The sequence below is a fragment of the Abramis brama genome (assembly GCF_963993115.1).
Source record: "Abramis brama genome assembly, chromosome: 3".
Taxonomy (NCBI): Eukaryota; Metazoa; Chordata; class Actinopteri; order Cypriniformes; family Leuciscidae; genus Abramis; species Abramis brama.
Window position 1 is genome coordinate 11,873,580 of NC_139965.1, and position 19,375 is coordinate 11,892,954.

General features: G+C 38.4%; 1 protein-coding gene and 1 long non-coding RNA gene across 4 annotated transcripts; one reads left to right on the forward strand and one right to left on the reverse strand.

Moving 5' to 3' along the window:
• Positions 1-1,815: 1,815 nt before the first annotated feature.
• Positions 1,816-17,455, reverse strand: trmt10b (tRNA methyltransferase 10B). 2 transcript variants are annotated; one of them, XR_014605214.1, is made up of 9 exons: positions 16,983-17,445; positions 16,798-16,903; positions 13,595-13,722; positions 13,338-13,490; positions 13,157-13,235; positions 12,080-12,147; positions 11,868-11,991; positions 11,277-11,775; positions 1,816-7,723 (listed from the first exon to the last, which is right to left on the reverse strand). XR_014605214.1 is itself a non-coding variant. In XM_084107485.1 (8 exons), the coding sequence occupies exons 1-8, from the start codon at positions 17,184-17,186 to the stop codon at positions 11,639-11,641; spliced, it is 999 nt and encodes a 332-aa protein (XP_083963611.1). In that variant the 5' UTR covers positions 17,187-17,455; the 3' UTR covers positions 9,620-11,638. The 2 variants fall into 2 exon arrangements, 1 of the variants encoding a protein (XP_083963611.1); XM_084107485.1 differs by lacking the exon at positions 1,816-7,723 and having other exon boundaries at positions 9,620-11,775; positions 16,983-17,455.
• Positions 6,517-10,126, forward strand: LOC311078590. 2 transcript variants are annotated; one of them, XR_014605216.1, is made up of 6 exons: positions 6,517-6,657; positions 6,755-8,884; positions 8,992-9,083; positions 9,197-9,278; positions 9,384-9,479; positions 9,581-10,126. It is a non-coding gene; the product is annotated as an uncharacterized lncRNA (long non-coding RNA). The 2 variants fall into 2 exon arrangements; XR_014605215.1 differs by having other exon boundaries at positions 6,755-9,083.
• Positions 17,456-19,375: the final 1,920 nt, after the last annotated feature.

The following is a 19,375-nucleotide window of genomic DNA, read 5'->3' on the forward strand; positions in this document are numbered from 1 at the left end:
ATCATGCTTATTTAAATGATTTATACAGTTGTACATAATAATACATAATGTTCCATTTGAACTAAGAGTACAATTTTAACACATAATGAAAATGTGCATGAGTTTCAAATGAATTTACAGGTATCAATATTCATACTATGTTTACATATGACTCAGTAAAGCCCTGACATTCGGTTCTATTTATTTAAAGGAGCTGTATGTAAGATTGTGCCCAAAACTGGTACTGCAATCACTTTCAAATTACTGTAGAGCGGTGTATCCCCTCCCCCTCCCCCCTGACTCGAGGTTGCCAGATAGGCTGCAGGATCCAGCAGGAACGTTTGTAGCTGCAGCTGTGGTAACTAGAGCAGAGCTGGCAACCCGGATGCTGAAACACTACTGACTTCGTGATTGGTAGATGGGTGGAGGGTGGGGCATCAGGCCAAAACACAACATGACAACATCAACATCAGTTGAGGGCTGCAACTTCACTTTTTAAATGACAATATCCTGGCCGGACTACTGTTGTCAGTGATATAAGTATTTGAAATTAACATGATTTCTTAATGTCTAGTGACATATCAGGGCCATTTTATGATTAATTGAAATACATTTCTTACATACAGCTCCTTTAATGAATCATAATGTGATCTTATTATTCAACGCGCTATTATTATGTTTGAGACATCAACCACTGGTCGATGACCATAATGTTTGTATAAACTGTAGGTAACAACTGGTAAAATGTACATCTAGGTCATAAAAACCATAATATTTTCTTCTCAGCCATGTCAACAATTATCCGTGAGCGAAATCTCCTCCCATCCGTTGTCTGATTGGCTTTTCGCAAGGATTCCTGGGTAGTTAAAGTGTGTGGAGCCTGCATCTATGCGGGCTTCGCGGAAGACCGCTTCAAGGGTACAGAGGGGGCGCTGCTGAGCACACTTCAGAGCGTTAAAATGCTGAATGGGACGGCCTACGGACTCGTAGACTCGCGAGCACGCGCAATTTAAGTCCACGAGACCGAAAGTCCACATGAAGTGCGCCATTTGGGACACGGCCTATAACAGCATTCAATCATCTTTTTTTTATTTTGAAAATAATCTTATTTTTTTAAATTTATTTTTTTATTTTTTACATTAATCCATTTATCAACATGTATTTAGACACATTTGGATAAACTAAATGTATGTGTTTAAACAAGAAATAAAACCTTAGTAAAACACAAGAATAACCTATTAACCTGCATTAATGGGGCGTTTGAATAAATATGACATTTTGGGCGTTTAAGTTAAATAAGTACAATCTACAACAGACCTTAATGATGGTTCCGGGAAGAAGATTCATTGTGCAGTTACAAATGTCAGCCGCTAGGTTTAATAAACGTGTTTTTAGTCAAGAGGGATTATTAAAAAGATACAGGACTGTAACATTATACACCCAGTTTCACAGACAAGGCTTAAGTCTAGTCCCAGACTAAAATGCATGTTTGAGCTGTTTTACCTGAAAGCAACTTGCACTGATGTATCTTAAAATGTCAGTGCCATTGATTTGTCTCAAGATGCAAACCAGTAATGTTTTTTTCTAAGGCATGTTCATAAAAGCTACTTTGAACTAAGGCTTAATCCTGGCTTAATCTAAGCCCTGTCTGTGAAACCAGGCCCTAATGTATAATATTAACATAAATAATATAATTGAACTGCCTGTAAGTTTGATGCTGAAGCTCTGACAAAGATGAACAAGCAGATGCTACTGTTATCAACTGTAATGTGTTCCATGTCACATTGAAAACATGAATACAGTAAAAAAGAAGGGAGAGACATTAAACTGCATATATCAGTGATATGATCTAGTGGCTTTAATGCAGACAAAATATCCATCAGTTCAGTTTTTGACCGTGCAGAAACGTCTCAGGTTACAAATGTAACCTTTGTTCCCTGAGAACAGGGAACGAGACAATACGTCATCGACGTTATGGGGAATCGCCTCAGCGTGACCAATGACTGAAGTACCTGTGGAATCCCGCCAATCGCATTGGCCCGCGTCAGCCATGACGTGATGCTCTGGCGTGCCCAGGAAGTATAAATAGAGCGCCCAGAGAACATGTCATCCTCTTCGTCTGAAGGGACTGAGCAAGCAGAACCGAAAGCATGGCAGGGAGACGTATTGTCTCGTTCCCTGTTCTCAGGGAACAAAGGTTACATTTGTAACCTGAGACGTTCCCTTTCGAAGGGAACCTCGACAATACGTCATCGACGTTATGGGGAACGCTGTACCCACGTCGCCATGCTAAGGGGATGCCTGACCACTATAATAACTCCAGGTAACAGCCCCTACAGCTTACACGTCAGGCTAACTGTAGCACTAGGGCCAACACCGAGTTTTAGCTCAAGGTCTGGATACCAATAAGTATATGGAAGCCTCAGCAATACGACCCTCATATGGAGAGGAAGCCTACTACATATACTAACACAAAACTAGCTTGCTATTTGCATGAAGGCCTCTGCAGGATGACTCTGAAAGCAGAGGAAGCCTGAAACATGCAATATGTATATGGAGGCCTCAGCAGTACGACTCTCATATAGAGAGGAAGCCTACAACATATACTGACAAAAGCTAGCTAGCTATTTGCATGAAGGCCTCTGCAGGATGACTCTCATATGGAGAGGAAGCCTAGCACATATATCAGCAATACAATAAGTATATGGAGGCCTCAACAATACGACTCTCATATGGAGAGGAAGCCTACTACATATACTAACACAAAACTAGCTAGCTATTTGCATGAAGGCCTCTGCAGGATGACTCTGAAAGTAGAGGAAGCCTGAAACATGCAATATGTATATGGAGGCCTCAGCAGTACGACTCTCATATAGAGAGGAAGCCTAGCACATATATCAGCAATAACTAGCCCGCCTAGGCTCAATAAGTATATGGAGGCCTCAGCAATACGACTCTCATATGGAGAGGAAGCCAACTACATATACTGACAAAAGACTAGCTTGCTATTCGCATGAAGGCTTCTGCAGGATGACTCTGAAAGCAGAGGAAGCCTGAAACATGCAATATGTATATGGAGGCCTCAGCAGTACGACTCTCATATAGAGAGGAAGCCTAGCACATATATCAGAAATACAATAAGTATATGGAGGCCTCAGCAATACGACCCTAATATGGAGAGGAAGCCTACTACATATACTGACAAAAAACTAGCTTGCTATTTGCATGAAGGCCTCAGCAGGATGACTCTAAAAGTAGAGGAAGCCTGAAACATGCAATATGTATATGGAGGCCTCAGCAGTACGACTCTCATAGGGAGAGGAAGCCTAACACACATACTAACAATAACTAGCCCGCCTAGGCTCAATAAGTATATGGAGGCCTCAACAATGCGACCCTCATATGGAGAGGAAGCCTACTACATATACTGTTAAAAGCTAGCTTATTATAAGCTATGAGGACTTGCAATGTCTAAATTAATATCATAACCAGGAATGCCTGGTGAGGCCTGTAACCTTGCAACCACAGCATGTGCTCATGATCAGGAAGGCCAGATGAGGCCTGTAACCTGATAGTCACAATATGTGGGAGCTCACATTCAAGAAGGCCTGATGAGGCCTGCAACCTGACATGTGAAAGCTCATAACAAAGAAGGCAGAGGAGGCCTGAAGCCTGGTAACCACTGTAATGTGGGCATCAGTATGTGGGAGCTCATAGGAAGGCCTAGTGAGGCCTATGACCTGATAACCACAGTATGTGGGAGCTCATATTCAACCACAGTATGTAGGAGCTCACACTCAACCACAGTATGTGAGAGCTCATACTCAGGAAGGCCTAGTGAGGCCTATGACCTGATAACCACAGTATGTGGGAGCTCATATCCAACCACAGTATGTGAGAGCTCATACTCAGGAAGGCCTAGTGAGGCCTATGACCTGATAACCACAGTATGTGGGAGCTCATATCCAACCACAGTATGTGGGAGCTCATATCCAACCACAGTATGTGGGAGCTCATATTCAGGAAGGCCTAGTGAGGGCTATGACCTGATAACCACAGTATGTGGGAGCTCATATTCAGGAAGGCCATTTGAAGCCTACACTGTAAAACCTAAGACTGAAAGTTACTAAACTAAATGAGTACATTTAACTTATTTTTTTTTTAAAGTTAGTTTAACTTAATAAAATATGTGATATTAACTCAAAAACTGCAATGTATTAAGCAGAACTTAAACCGAATAAGTTATGAATAACCTATTTGTTATTTTAGCTTTTAAATTTTATTTTTCAAGAAATTACTTTTGTATAAGGAGATGAAATAAACACTTAAATAAATACATTTAACATTTTCTGCTTCATTTGAAGCCTACATTTAGGTCTCTACGGCGTTCTCCCTCACGCACCGGAAAACCCCGCGTATTTATTTCAATCTGCCCATCCCCCACAGCTCAGCTCACACACGAAGTAACTCGGAGTCGGAACGGAATGGCGGCCATGGAGAGATTTAACAGCAGAAATGGGAGTAAGTCACACATGTGCAAGTCACAAGTAAGTCTCAAGTCTTAACCTTCGAGTCTCAAGCAAGTCCAAGTCAATTTTGTGAAAAGCAAGTCAAGTCAAGTCAAGTCACTGCTTTATGTCAAGCAAGTCAAGTCAAGTCGTAGCTTGGGTCACAAGTCACTGGCAAGTCATACAAACGTTTGATGATTTCACTGAATTTATATATTAAAATAAGTTAAAACTACAGAAGTTGTGGACTATGGTTTTATTTGCAACATTTTTTTTAAATATGCATTTCCACATACAGCTGAGTGGTTACTACAATAAAAATCTAAAAAATAAAAAATAAAAATTTCAAACTACATAGCCTAAAATGTAAATGTAACTGAAATTAGGCCAACATTAAAGCATGAAAAAATAAATATGCCTCAAACATTGCAGAAGACCATTAAAAGGTATTAAACAATTCACAATTCAAGTATAATGGTTCCTATGCCACCAATGGCATTCTTCAAACTGGCATCCCCTTTATACAAGTTATATATTTTTAATTATGAAGTTAAAACCGCCAATAGGTGGCGCCAAATCACCGTCTTAATGTACGAGTCATAGAAGCATTCATTCAACTGATTTGTTCAAAAAGGCAGATTCGTTCTGGAACTAAGCAACTAGGTCACTGAATCACAAATACGCATAACTCTTTCTGTGGCTTGTTTGGAACTATTGTAATTGGAGAAATAGAGCAAAAACAGAGAATATTTGGAATATTATGTCTAAAATGTCACATCACAATATTCACTATTTGTTTGCTGAACTGTTTTATAAAATCATTATCACATTTGCAATCGCGCCAATATTATGGAAATATTTTTTAATATCATATGTTATAATTATAAAAATAACTCATACTAGGGCAATTTTTCCACCACATTTTGAATTTTGGGTGCATTGTATTAATTCTGCTGGCATTTTGCCCCCAACCCCCTGATAACATCTAACCCTGCCTTAAGAGAAACATAAAACACGACAAAACATTAACAGTTTTCTATGTTGTTTTTTGTCATCGGAAAGAACGACATATTTGGCTTTAAAGCATGATTTGAAAGAAATGTGGCAAATGTTATTCAAAACATATGCCATCATTAATTATCATTTGAATATTGACAACATTAAGCTACATTTGAAAACAAAATTGTGTATAAAGAGGCATGCTGTTTTGACCAATATTCTCTCTAGATTTAAAGATAGCAAACAGGTTAAACAAGCCATAGCTTACTTTTAGACGTGGTGAATGAAGTTCGACTGGTTCGAGGTTGTGATGGTCGTCCGATATCCCTTGCCAGTTATTATGCGTACAGCAAATCTTCTTGTATGAATATGGTCAATTTCTAGTGTTTATATCCAAAAAGAAACGATGCTGGGAGATGTTTTTGTATTTAGCGCGCGCTCACCGCGATGTGTGTTTTTTCTGGGCTTGTGCAGCGTCACGCAATCGCGCAGAATCTGATGACTGGCGTCAATGGTTCCGTTGCTTTCATTTTGTTCATCAATTGATGTTGCGATGATTTATATAAAAATGTATATCAAGTCATTCTCGAGTCATACAGTTCAAGTCAAGTCAAGTCTCGAGTCATTGGATCTCAAGTCAAAGTCAAGTCGAGTCATTTTCTTAATTTAGTCAAGCAAGTCTCAAGTCCTTAAATTTGCGACTCGAGTCTGACTCGAGTCAAGTCATGTGACTCGAGTCCCCTATCTCTGTTTAACAGGTAAGCACGGCAAAATGCTTCGTCCTCTTTAGAGCACTTGTACGTTTAACGTTGTATTGTCGTTACTCTTCATCTTAAGAAGACCGACTAGCTAAAGTAACGTAGGCTACTAACTACTGTAATAAGACTAAGTTATGCCATTTGTGTCACGTCACAGAAACGCCAAGCCAACGCGACATTGCATTTAGCACTAACTTAGAGATTTTTTTTAATCAGCGGCAGTAAGTTAGTTGTACTGTGAGTACACGACAGTTTTGTCACTGGAACAGTAATTTATATGTGTGTGCGTTTTGTCACATTTTTACAGAGCGTGTCCCGCGCAAATTTGGATATTTATCAGTGAGGACGAAACTGACTGACTCCACTAGTGCTAACGTTAACCGTCATTCACACGGCAAAAACTAAAGAAATAGGTAACGTTAATACAAGCTGACATACTCTTTTATTTATTATGTCGTGAGTAAACCACAGAAGTGGAAAATTAATATTTTTTGTGTTTTCTCATTTTAGCGTAAACAAACGTGTCCCGCGCAATTTTGGATATTGTGAGGAGACTACCCAGCAAACAGGGGACGTCCCCCGGACGTTTCGAACGTCCCCTTAGGTCCGCATTAGGTCCGCTTTGTAACGTTCCCGAGCGGACGTTCGGAGGACGTCCGCATTTGGTCCGCTTTGTAACGTTCCCGAGCGGACCCTCGGGGGACGTCCGCTTTGTAACGTTCCCGAGCGGACCTTCGGGGGACGTCCGCATCTGGTCCGCTTTGTAACGTTCCCGAGCGGACCTTCGGGGGACGTCCGCATCTGGTCCGCTTTGTAACGTTCCCGAGCGGACCTTCGGGGGACGTCCGCATCTGGTCCGCTTTGTAACGTTCGCTGATGGACGTTCTGAGGACATTTGTCCGTGCCAGTTTGCGAACGTCTCCCTCACATGCCATTTCCATGACAACACAATCCAGTCGCCCATGCCTTTGATTTGTATCATTAGACCGGACATCTTGCAACTCAGACAAATGAATGATTAAACTAAAATAAAAACCCATATTGGATTTAAAAGGGGATTTTTTTTATCCATTAAATTAACTGTGATAATGGATTTTATCTAAAAAACATGTTTTTTGTTTTGCAGATTGACGTTATAGTTTATTAACTGAAAATAAACTATAGTAAAAATATTATTTAAATTAATTGTAAAATAAGTTAATGTTAAAAATGTTAGTGTTTTAATTGTAATGTTAAGATAATAACTTTCATGTTACTTATAACTTCTATCACTAATTAAAGATGTAATCAAATCACGAGTCTGTTTTCAGCCAATATAATTTAAACATCAAAAACATGAGAATTGAGTCAATTGAATAGCCTACAATTTATTAGTCCGCATTTAGAAAATAAGGTTGAATCTCAGGAGCTCTAAAATAATGCATGGACTTCACATGATGAATGCAGCCAAGGAAAATGTGAAGAATGGAAAAGCACATGCTGGAAAGAAAGTGGAAAATAACACAGGTAAGACAAATGTATCCTAATTTAGGCTACCTGTAAAAATGTTGGTCAGGGCGATCGAAGGACTGGTTTTATTCAAAATAAGTTATTTTAGGAAAAATATTATTCTAATTATTGCACTTAAGAATGATTGCACATTGCATTTCAAATAACAAAAAAAAAAAGTGTCATATAGCTACACACTATAATTTTGGCAGAATATAACACACCAGCAAGTTACGATCAAATGCACCTAAGCGAGTGACGTCATTCATTATGCCACGCAGCATGTATCCATGTATCCATGGCAACGCTCAGCTGTGTAGTGACAGTTAACGGTCCTCCTCAGACGCGGCCTTGTTGTCTGTCTAAAAGGTATTTTTAATTTTTAGATTAGTATACATTAGTTATCGTAACCACTATACATCATTACGTATTATGAAAATTTGACTTTTTAAAACGTTTGCTGAAGTTGTCCGCCGTGTACCACTGCTAACCGTTAAGTTATGCTAACACTAACGTTACGAAACTAACGTTAGCTGCTAAATGTTGCTGAAATGAGACGACGTTATATTTCACATATTCATATAGACATATAAAATCATAACACTACTGAATGTGTTAATTTTGTTGTTTTAGATGCCAGGGGAAGAATTGCCAACGGATAACCCCACAGCTGACCGACCGAGACACACACACAGCTGCCAGCGCGTTTGAAGACACACACACACACACACACACACGGAAAGAGCACAACACCTTTACAATTGTTCAAATAAATACTTTGTTCCTTACAACGTGTCTGTTTTCTTTGGTTAGCCAGAAGTAAAATAAAATAAAATGATAAAAGGATGTTAAAAGGACTTCTAATGAACGTTCTGTAAAAGTCCCCGAATGTTTTCCAAACGTCCCACGAAGGTCCCTCGGGACGTCGCACGACGGTCCTGCAAACGTCCTGCGAAAGTCCCCCACGACGTCCTGCGAACGTCCCCCGCGACGTCCTGCTAACGTTTAAAGAACCCTACACGAAGACGTCCAGAGGACGTTCGCAGAGGACGTTCAGGGACGTTCTAGGGACGTCTTTTTGTTAGCTGGGTAGCAGCTATAACGTTATCGTCCACCGACCGACATTTACACGGCAAAAACTAAATAAAAAAGGTAATACAAGCTGACCTATTTCTTCATTTATAATGCTGTGAGTAAACTTAAGTTTTTTCAGTGGAAGATTAATTAATTTCTGTGTGTTTTCTCACATTTTTGCTTAGACAAAAGTGTCCCGAGCCATTTTGGATCATTATCAGTGATTGAGACTACCATCCACCGCCCGTCATTCACATGGCAACAACTGCAGAAATAGGTAATACAAGCTGACTTATTCCTTTATTTATTATGCTGTGAGTAACGTAAACCAATTTTTTGACAGTGGAAAACTAATTAATATTTTGTGTTTTTTCTCACATTTTGTCATAGACAAATGTGTCCCTTGGGCAATTTTGGATATCGGTGAGGAGACTATCAACCACCGACCGTCATTCATACGAAAAAAAAAAAGGTAATACAAGCTGACATATTTCCTCATTTATAATGATGAGTAAACTACAGTTTTGTCAGTGTAAGAGTAATTCATATTTTTGTGTTTTCTCACGTATTTGCATAGACAAACGTGTTCCGTGCAATTTAGGGTCTAGTGAGGAGACTGACTGACTATCCTCCACATCGACTGTCATTCACGTGGCAAAAATGAAAGAAAAAGGTACTACAAACTGACCTATTCTATTTATTATGCTGTGAGTAAATTACATTTTTGTCAGTGGAAAATGTATTAATTTTTTTTTTTTTTTTTTTTTTTCACAGTTCAAAATAGACAAACGTGTCCTGCGCATTTTTGGATCAATTTCAGTAAGAAGACTGACTGACTATCCTCCAGTGACTGTCATTCACATGGCAAAAACTATAGAAAAAGGTAATTTCCCAGGGAAAGCAAGAACTGAGAACTGATAAGAATGTAAAATGTGCACCTTGAAATGCAATGTAAGTCATTTTGGATCTTGTCAAATCTAGTTGTACTGTCAATCTCAAAGCTCTTTTCCATTTTAGATGTGTTTGTGTGTTTTTATAGTGAAAACAAATGCTGCCGCTCAGTCTTTTTGCCACTTAGCCGACGGTGACGTCACACATAACCTCTATTCTAGCATTTATGCTGTGAGTAAACCAGTTTTGTCAGTGGAAGATTAATGTTTTTTTTGTTTGTTTGTTTATTCACAGTTCGCCAGACAGAAGTCATGTGCAGTTTTGTATTTTGGACAGTGAGGAGACTGACTGACCATCTTTCACAACATTCATCACTGAGAACCTTTTGTAAAATAAATTATTTTTCAATAAATACTATTAATAACTGCATCCTTTTCTTTGACCATTTCTTTATACCAGGGTTCCTCAAACTCAGTCCTGGAGGGCCACTGTCCTGCAGAGTTTAGCTCCAACACTGATCAAACACACCTGAGCAAGCTAATCAATGTCTTCAGGATCTCTAGAAACTCACAGCTAGGTGTGTTTGATCAGTGTTGGAGCTAAACTGTGCAGGACAGTGCACCGAGGACCGAGTTTGAGGAACCCTGCTTTATACCAATGTTTTTCCTTTGTCTTATAAAACTTTATTAATTTGAGTTTAATCAACTTAAATCATTTACCGCAATCGGTTTCCTAAAACCATTTGAGTAGCTATATAGTTGTTATGACTTGATTAGATTTATTAAATGAACTCAAACCAGTTAGTTTAAATGGTTTAAATTACTTTAAAAGTTTAATGGAATGAACTTAAAATATTCAAGTTACATATACTCAAAATGAATGACTAAACGAACACTAAATTATGAGTGAATATGACTCAATATATGTAAGTTCACAATACTCATATGTATTTATTTTAAAACTTAAATGGTTTGCCGCAATTAGTTTCCTTAATCGGTTTGAGTTGAGTTAACTTGTTGGGTTTTACAGTGTATTACCTGTACACCACATATGTTTTTTTTTGTTGTTTTTTTTTTCTCATTTTAATTCCTCAGAATTAAATGCATCAAAAACACTGGATAAGTGAAACACGGTCTGGATGGTAGGCTGAATTAAAATATCTAAATTCCTAAAGTCAGATAATATTCCATCATTTTAATTCCATAGAATTAAATGCAGCCCTAATCACCAGACAATACTGTTTTAATATTTATCTATACGTTCTCGTAATCTACACACTGCCTCGGCAAACGCGAGATTTGAGCCGTTTAAAATTTGGCTTTCATCCCTCGAGAAGAAAGTCAACAGGTGCGAGGTTGAAACATCTGACAGCGCACGGATGCACGCGCGCCGAGATATTTCTCAATGAACACTGCCAGCACCCTCAGGGGCTGACTGTGAATGCCTCGCACCCAAACAGTATTATTTCACAGACACCAAACACAAAGGTCGTGTGAATCACCAGGTGCGAGAAACCTCTCGCACGGGTAAACGCACTTCCTATATGTTTTCTTAGCCTTCTCCATAATAACCAACTTACAGCACTCAGTAAATCAGTCCCTGAAGACGAAAAGGATGACATGTTCTCTGGGCGCTCTATTTATACTTCCTGGGCAAGCCAGAGCATCACGTCATGGCTGACGCGGGCCAATGCGATTGGCGGGATTCCACAGGTACTTCAGTCATTGGTCACGCTGAGGCGATTCCCCATAACGTCGATGACGTATTGTTGAGGTTCCCTTCGAAAGGGAACCATCCTTGAGAGCATTTTAACATACATAAAACATGATACAAAAGATGCAGTCAAGTATTTTGAATCTTACTGATTCAAGTGACTTCGGTCAGACATTAAGTTATCTAATATAGATGACTTTGTAACACTGTCACTGTATATTGCTCTGTCTACAGCTCTTCCTGAGAGTTGATCACGTCTGTAGATGCTGCCGAGGCCAACATGTAACCTTTCCCAGGAGGGATACCAGCGACGAGTGCTTTAGTCCAATCTTTGGTATCCCGAAATGTCAGTAGGATTTCAAACACTGAAACACAACAGCACACGGTCAATTACACACTCGGGATGAGGAGGATTATGAGAGCAGCGTGTAGGAATGTAGTCAGAGAAAGCGATGACCTTGGTTGATGGCTAGGATTTTGGAGTGGAAGTTTTTGGGGTTTGGTTTCTTCACCATGTACTCGTCAATCGGCAGCCGCGCCATGCGAATGCCAAACTCTTTCGCCCTCGTGAAGCTTATTTTCTTAAAGAAAGCAGTGAGATCTTGTTGAGTTCAGCCGTTCCTTCACTATGAAATCTCTCATCAATAAATCCTCCAGCATGAATCTCACCTTCTGTATGGTTTCATCCACTAAACCTCCGAGGATATAAACTTTATCTTCCTCCACATATTCCAAAGCTAACAGGGACAGTCAGTCATTATCATTTTATGCAGAATTAAAATTGAAATAAAGAAATGACTTATTACAGCATTCACACTGGTTTTATCTGAACTTTTTTGACTAATATCAAAATGAGCCAAGCCAAAAATGGCAAAATATTTAGTGGTCTTTTAATGGTCTTAACCATTTTAAATCACTGCTCAGCAAAATACTGTAGATAAAGTAACAGCACGAAATAGCTTTTCCAAACATGCAGTGTTTTTTACAGGACGAGTCAGTGTTGTTCAACTCAGTGTTAATGTTAGTTGCTAAAAAATGTCTTCCAGTTTGTTTGAGTTTAATGTAAGACTAAATATTTACTATATCGAGTTCAAATCTGCACTCTGACCAGGCCAAAACATGAGCCTGATGGACTTGTTCTCAAGCCACTTCTCGATTGTCTTTGCAATTTGGATGCATTGAAAAATAACATCTGATCATCATTCCTCTTTTCATTTGTGGGAATCAAGCCATTCTGCAATATCCTCCTGTCCTCCACAGCATTAAATGACTTTCCAGTAAAGCTCATCATTACCAGCTGCTAAAAACACTCTTCCTCCTCCACGCTTCACTGTGATAGAGATGCATTTATTATTATGTTTTGCCCGCAGGTTTTCAAAGACAGATTCGCTCATGTTTCATTGTGATTCATCACTCCACATTCTGCCAAAAACGTCTTTGACTTTTGATGAGACACCAATGGCTTTTTAAGAAGTGCATTTGCTTAAATTTGGCTAGTTTCCTCCTGACCAATAATTTGTGGTTAATACAATTAAAAAACACTTGTTAGTGTTTCGCCATTTTGGGCGTGGCCCATTTTTTTCTGGAGTGTAAATATGATTAAATTTTGGTAAAATGATTATCAAAATAGTGTGCACCAATTAATCGCACACAATAAAACCAGGAAAGTGCATTAAAACATAAACAGGGTGCATTTGTTTTCACGATGACTTAACTAACTCAATATAGAATATGTGCAATATGAACCTTCACTTGCGTCTGGGGTTAAATATATCACATCTTCAGAGGGAAACAGATGAAACCAGCTCTCCTCCGTCACATCAATCTGTGGGACACAGAGAACATCATCATTACTGTATTTCATTTCTGTGCTTCTGTTTGTACTATTGAAGGTTAGGCGAGGATCAGTTTAGGAATCCTTTCTAACCAGATAATTCAGGAAGCCGTCATTCATCCGAACGCACTCCTTATAAAGCAGACAGTCCTTTTTGAATTCTGTCAGGAAAATGTGGAAAGGCTGTAAGGATTTCTTATTGGATCCGTAGAGGCGCCTGATCTGACCTGCAAGTCGACTGATTTCCTACGAGATAAAAGTATGATTGAATAAAAATCCCACACTTGTTATCTAGAAATCACGATCAGGCATCGACCTGTCAAACGGTGTTGTGTGTTTGTGAATCTGACTTTGTCTGTCAGGCGGTCTGTCATGCTGAGGTCGACACACAGACGCAATCCTGCTGCTCTGGCCTCCTCCAGTCTCTCTTTGGTAATGGCTTTCATGACACGTTTACTCAGCTGCAGCTCATTCTTATCTGCAACACACACATCCAGTCGATTAGAAAACACTCTTGGTTCCAATCAGATCATAAAGCAATATCCTCTTGAGACCCAGGCATAGGCATTTTTCCTCGGTAGAGATCATTACATTTTAGTGAATTTCTCTGAGTGTCACAGTTTTAGGTCTGGATGTCCTGTAAAGAGCACATTCAGGACTCTTTATGGACACTTTATGGGCACTCTTATGGAAATATGAGAATATTTTGTCATTATCATTTAAATCTGACTCATTTTTAAATTGTTTGTTAGAAATCAAAATCTTAGGAAAATATAATGGGGTTTCAAATCAGAATATAACACAACATTGATTTCACCAGGACTTAAAGTCCCCCTGTGGTGAAAATCAAGCTTTTAATGTTGTTTATATGTCTATGTGGTGGGGTGGAACGGTACACAGAAGTCACGGTTCGGTACAAGTTCGGTACAATGGAGGGAAAAGCAAAACAAAAATGCAGAAGCACATTTTTATTGTGCATGTCTCAGGCTGTACCACCAAAGGAAAATAAATGTCTTAAGCCTTGTATTTTTTAAATAAGTTTTATTAATAAAGTAAAGGCATAGAACCAGTTTATTTGTAGTGCATTGACAATAGTTTTATATAATTAGTTTATTAATTAAATTAATAAAAAGACCTTGAGATATGTTTGGTAATTGTACCTGAATGAATTTAAAATTAATTTGCTATATTTCAGATCAATATATTTGTTTTCCTTAAAATTTTAATTAACACTAACTTAATTCTCATGTTAATTATAAATAATTTATTTCTGTATAAAATAATACTACCATTAGTCCTCTGTTTGAGGACAAGAAATGAAAACCAATGTAAAATGATAAATGTCTAAAAGATGGCACCGACAGACTGTTTTTAAATGGGGTTGGATAAATATTTTTTGCTTTTAAACAGTGTGTGTGTGTGTGTGTGAGAGAGAGAGAGAGATTTTGGTTGGGTGACAGTTGTTTACAGTTTGACAAAAGCACAATGTTGAGTTTTATTGCGAGTGTACACAAATTTAAGTAAACACTTTGCAGTTTGAATGATGTCCTGTATGAACAAAATGATGGAGTATGTTTTTATGTTTCCACTGTTCGATCCCTTCCTCCTGCGCCTCACACGCACACACACACACACACACACACACACATTCCAGCATTGCAATCTTGACATCGCAGCCTGTTCATTATAGCCACGGAGCTTCAGAGCTCAGGCGGAGCTACAGATTAGGTGTCCCTAAAGAACCCGCGTATCTAACAGTAGTTCCGCATTACATTAATTAATTTGCACGCAAGTTTTATTTATTTTTATACCGTGTATTCTCCGTGTATATTCATGCACCGAACCGTGACGCCCGTACCATTTCGGTTCAAAACGAATACATGTACCGTTCCACCCCTACTAAGTGGTGTTTTTAATATGCTTTAAGACAAACCATGTGTAAATTCTTAAGTCGACACCATTGCTGAGTATTTTCTCCTTAAAACTGCAGTGAACCAAAGACAGTCTCAAAAACACGCTTTGAAATCGCTGGTGTTTCTGACGTCACAAACTACCTTGTAACCAATCAGATCAACGTGTGATCGTCAACGAGTGGATCTCTGAGCTGAGCGAGTGAGTGGAGGCGGGGCTCATTTACATATTTATAGAACCACTTATACTAAATGAGGCAAGGGTGTAGAGTTACATTCAAGCTATTTTAAGGCATGAATAAAAAAAACGCTGAAATATGTAATTTTGGTGATCAAAGATGAGTTTTAAGGAATACAATTATTAACTACAGGGAGAATTTTAAATCATGTTAATCAGGCATTTTGGGAGACACAACAAGTGAATAGGGAAATAAATTCTGCATAAATATTCTTATGAGATATTCTTATGAAAACATTCCCAATTATTACACGTCTTTCTTAATTACATGTTGTCCCAAAAACACATAAATATGCAAATTAGATACAGGTGTATAGATGCATTGCGTAGAAGAGGAATGGCATTTATGGCTGTTTACACACATTTTGCATAAAGTAATATGGTATATCAAATCATTCTGTTATACTGTATCTTTCATAACATAATTGAGAATCATCTTTATACAAAGTTTGGATTAAAAAAGCTTGAAACCTAAAAATGTATTGGTGAATAAAAAAAACATGTCTTTTCATTTTCTTAATAAATAATTACTCCAGTCTTCAGTGTCACATGATCCTTCAGAAATCATTCTAATATTCTGATGTTGAAAACAGTTGTGCTGCTTTATATTTTTGTGGAAACAGTGGTGTATATTTATCCTGATGAATAAAACTGATGAATAAAACAGCATTAATTTAAAAACATAAATATTTTGTAACATTATTAATGCCTTAGTCATCAATAACTTAAAATAACTTTAAAATTGTGAGTTTATGATATTTGACGTGTATGATAGGGACATAAAATAATTGATATATACAGTCAAACCAAAATTTATTCAGACACCTTAATTGCTATCATAAGTTACATAGTGTCCTGCGCCCACTAGTAAAAAAATATTAAAAAAATATATCGGGTGTCTGAATAATTTTTGTTTTGGCTGTAAATATTTATAGGCTATTTTAACAACAAAATTAGAGTAGAAAGTTAACACAATTATAAAATAAAAAATTATATACTGCCTTATGTGCAATTGTATATACACAAATTCGCTTGTATTTGAGTGATAATTAAATACATTTAACTAATTGATATAAAAAAATATTTCTGTAAAAATTCGGTGTAGCCTATCACTAATAAAAAGGGTTATTTTGCATTTTAAACAAACAAACAAAAAAAAATTCAAAAGCTAAATGTAATGAATTAGTGGGATACAATGACATGCAGTCAAAGCAAAAATTGTTCAGACACCATATATATTATTTTTTTTTTTTACGATGGGCACAAGACACTACAGTTCATTATGATAGCAAGGTGTCTGAATACATTTTGTTTTGACTGCATATGATAATTGACGTGTATGATAAGGACATGAAAATGTACATTGACCCTGTTATGTAACTTATATTAATTAAGGTCAGGTTACCTTTATTTAGTCTGTTGAGCTTCTTTCTTTGTTTCTCCTCTTTTCTTTTTCTCCTTTTCACCTCCAGTCTTCTCTCCCAGTTTCGCTGCTTGCGCGTGACATTTTTCTGTAGAAGTTAGTACAATAATAAGTGACACACTGTCTGTAAACGAATTCTGTCTCAATATTATGACTCATCATCTTACAGAGCACGAGCTGTCCTCTCTGTCGGCGCACGCGGGCTCGAGCTCCACATCGATGCGCAGAAACTCCAGTAAATCTGAGACCGCAGCGTCGTTTAGTTTCGACGCTCCGTCAGAGTAACAGCAGCTCTCGTGTGGCGCTTCTTCCATCTGTTTTATGTCTAAAGTCAGATGAATGTATCCCCCACAAAGCAACGGAAAACACATCTATTATAACTGTACGGCAGGAGAAAATGAAGACCTCGGATACTGATAAAGTGAAAGTAAGGCGCTATGCTGCAGAAGATCGTCTCTTCCGACAAACTGAAAGTGGAAGCAACAAATAACTGATATACCTTAGATCTATAAACGCATTAAAAGATACAGCGATCCTGAAAAACTTTTTATAGAACCTGTAAACGACATAAACACCACAAATGCTAATGTTTTCAACTCGAGAGAGCCGGGCGCGATGTTATGACGTAACGACCACGCTGTTGTTGCTACTTTGGACGCATTTTGCAGGGAAGTATACTATATTATAGGACAGAATATTATATTATACATTTAATTTTAGTTTTTGCTAAATATACATAATACATAAATGCAAGCACAGTAAAACCAACCTTTGTTTTTGGTTCTTGAAAAAGAAATTCAAATATAGGCCCATTTGTATGAGGTTCCATTTGTGCCAAAATTTTGTCGACATGCTGTCTGTCTATGCTATGTGTCGTCTTCCATGTCTATGTGTCTGTTCACTGTTTATGTCCATGTCTGTCTGTCTATGCTATGTGTCGTCTTCCATGTCTATGTGTCTGTTCACTGTTTATGTCCATGTCTGTCTGTCTATGCTATGTGTTGTCTTCCATGTCTATGTGTCTGTTCACATGACTCAACTTTTGTCTTTGTCCACTCAACTTACTCCTGTCACCTGTCCTTGTTGTTTGACTGTGTCGTCTTGCGTGTCAATGCTGCATGTGTCATGACTATGTGTTTTTTCATTCTGTCGTTGCTATGCGTCGTTTCCCTCTGTCGTTACTATGTGTCGTCTTCCATGTCTATGCTATGCGTCGTTTCCCTCTGTCGTTACTATGTGTCGTCTTCCATGTCTATGCTATGCGTCGTTTCCCTCTGTCGTTACTATGTGTCGTCTTCCATGTCTATGCTATGCGTCGTTACTATGCGTTGTTACTATGCGTTAGTGATGGGTCGTTCGCGAATGAGCCGGATCTAAGAGCCGGCTTTTGTAGGTGAACGTCGGGAGCTGGCTCGCATATCTGAAGAGCCGACTCTATTTTTAAAAATATAGCCTATAGGAATTAAATCATTATGTAGGCTAATAATGAATGATTTTAATTTTATTTAAAATAATTGACTAATTCAAAGACCAACGGAAAAAAAAATGATATAGGCCTAAAGGCGCACACACATTTGTTTTGACTGTCTGATCAGCCTCACATTCTGTTCCTGTCAATCATACACGCAATGTCAACCAATTAAATTGCATGAGGGAGGGCCGAGCCAACTCACACACACACACACACACACACACACTAGAGATGCAGATAAACCGCGGATCGGGTGGATGACGTGACGTGAAATAATATGTTAATTAAATTCGGGCAGGTGGCAGTTGAACCAGTCAAATGAAAAAAGTTTACCACTAAGCAAACCTGCAAACTATTAGCCCAGCTGTCAGTATTGGAGGAGGCCTAAACGTCTCGTAGATGAGACTGCCTGGGTTATTTTGTTATTTTGTTTTCGATAATAGTTATATTTTAAAACAGCCAATCGTAGACTACCATTCGTGGAATAGGCATTTAAAAGAGAGACAGTCGCATAGTAACAACGCATAGTAACGACGCATAGCATAGACATGGAAGACGACACATAGTAACGACAGAGGGAAACGACGCATAGCAACGACAGAATGAAAAAACACATAGTCATGACACATGCAGCATTGACACGCAAGACGACACAGTCAAACGACAAGGACAGGTGACAGGAGTAAGTTGAGTGGACAAAGACAAAAGTTGAGTCATGTGAACAGACACATAGACATGGAAGACAACACATAGCATAGACAGACAGACATGGACTTAAACAGTGAACAGACACATAGACATGGAAGACAACACATAGCATAGACAGATAGACATAGACAGTGAACAGACACATAGACATGGAAGACGACACATAGCATAGACAGACAGACATAAACAGTGAACAGACACATAGACATGGAAGACGACACATAGCATAGACAGATAGACATAGACAGTGAACAGACACATAGACATGGAAGACGACACATAGCATAGACAGATAGACATAGACATAGACAGTGAACAGACACATAGACATGGAAGACGACACATAGCATAGACAGACAGACATAAACAGTGAACAGACAC

Excerpts from the sequence above, each read along its gene's own strand:
- trmt10b (XM_084107485.1), bottom strand. The coding sequence starts at position 17,186 with ATGTGTTTTCCGTTGCTTTGTGGGGGATACATTCATCTGACTTTAGAC. Across the intron at positions 13,236-13,337 it reads ACGGCTTCCTGAATTATCTG|ATTGATGTGACGGAGGAGAG; the intron begins GTTAGAAAGGAT and ends TGTGTCCCACAG. Across the intron at positions 11,992-12,079 it reads TGGATGAAACCATACAGAAG|AAAATAAGCTTCACGAGGGC; the intron begins GTGAGATTCATG and ends GCTTTCTTTAAG.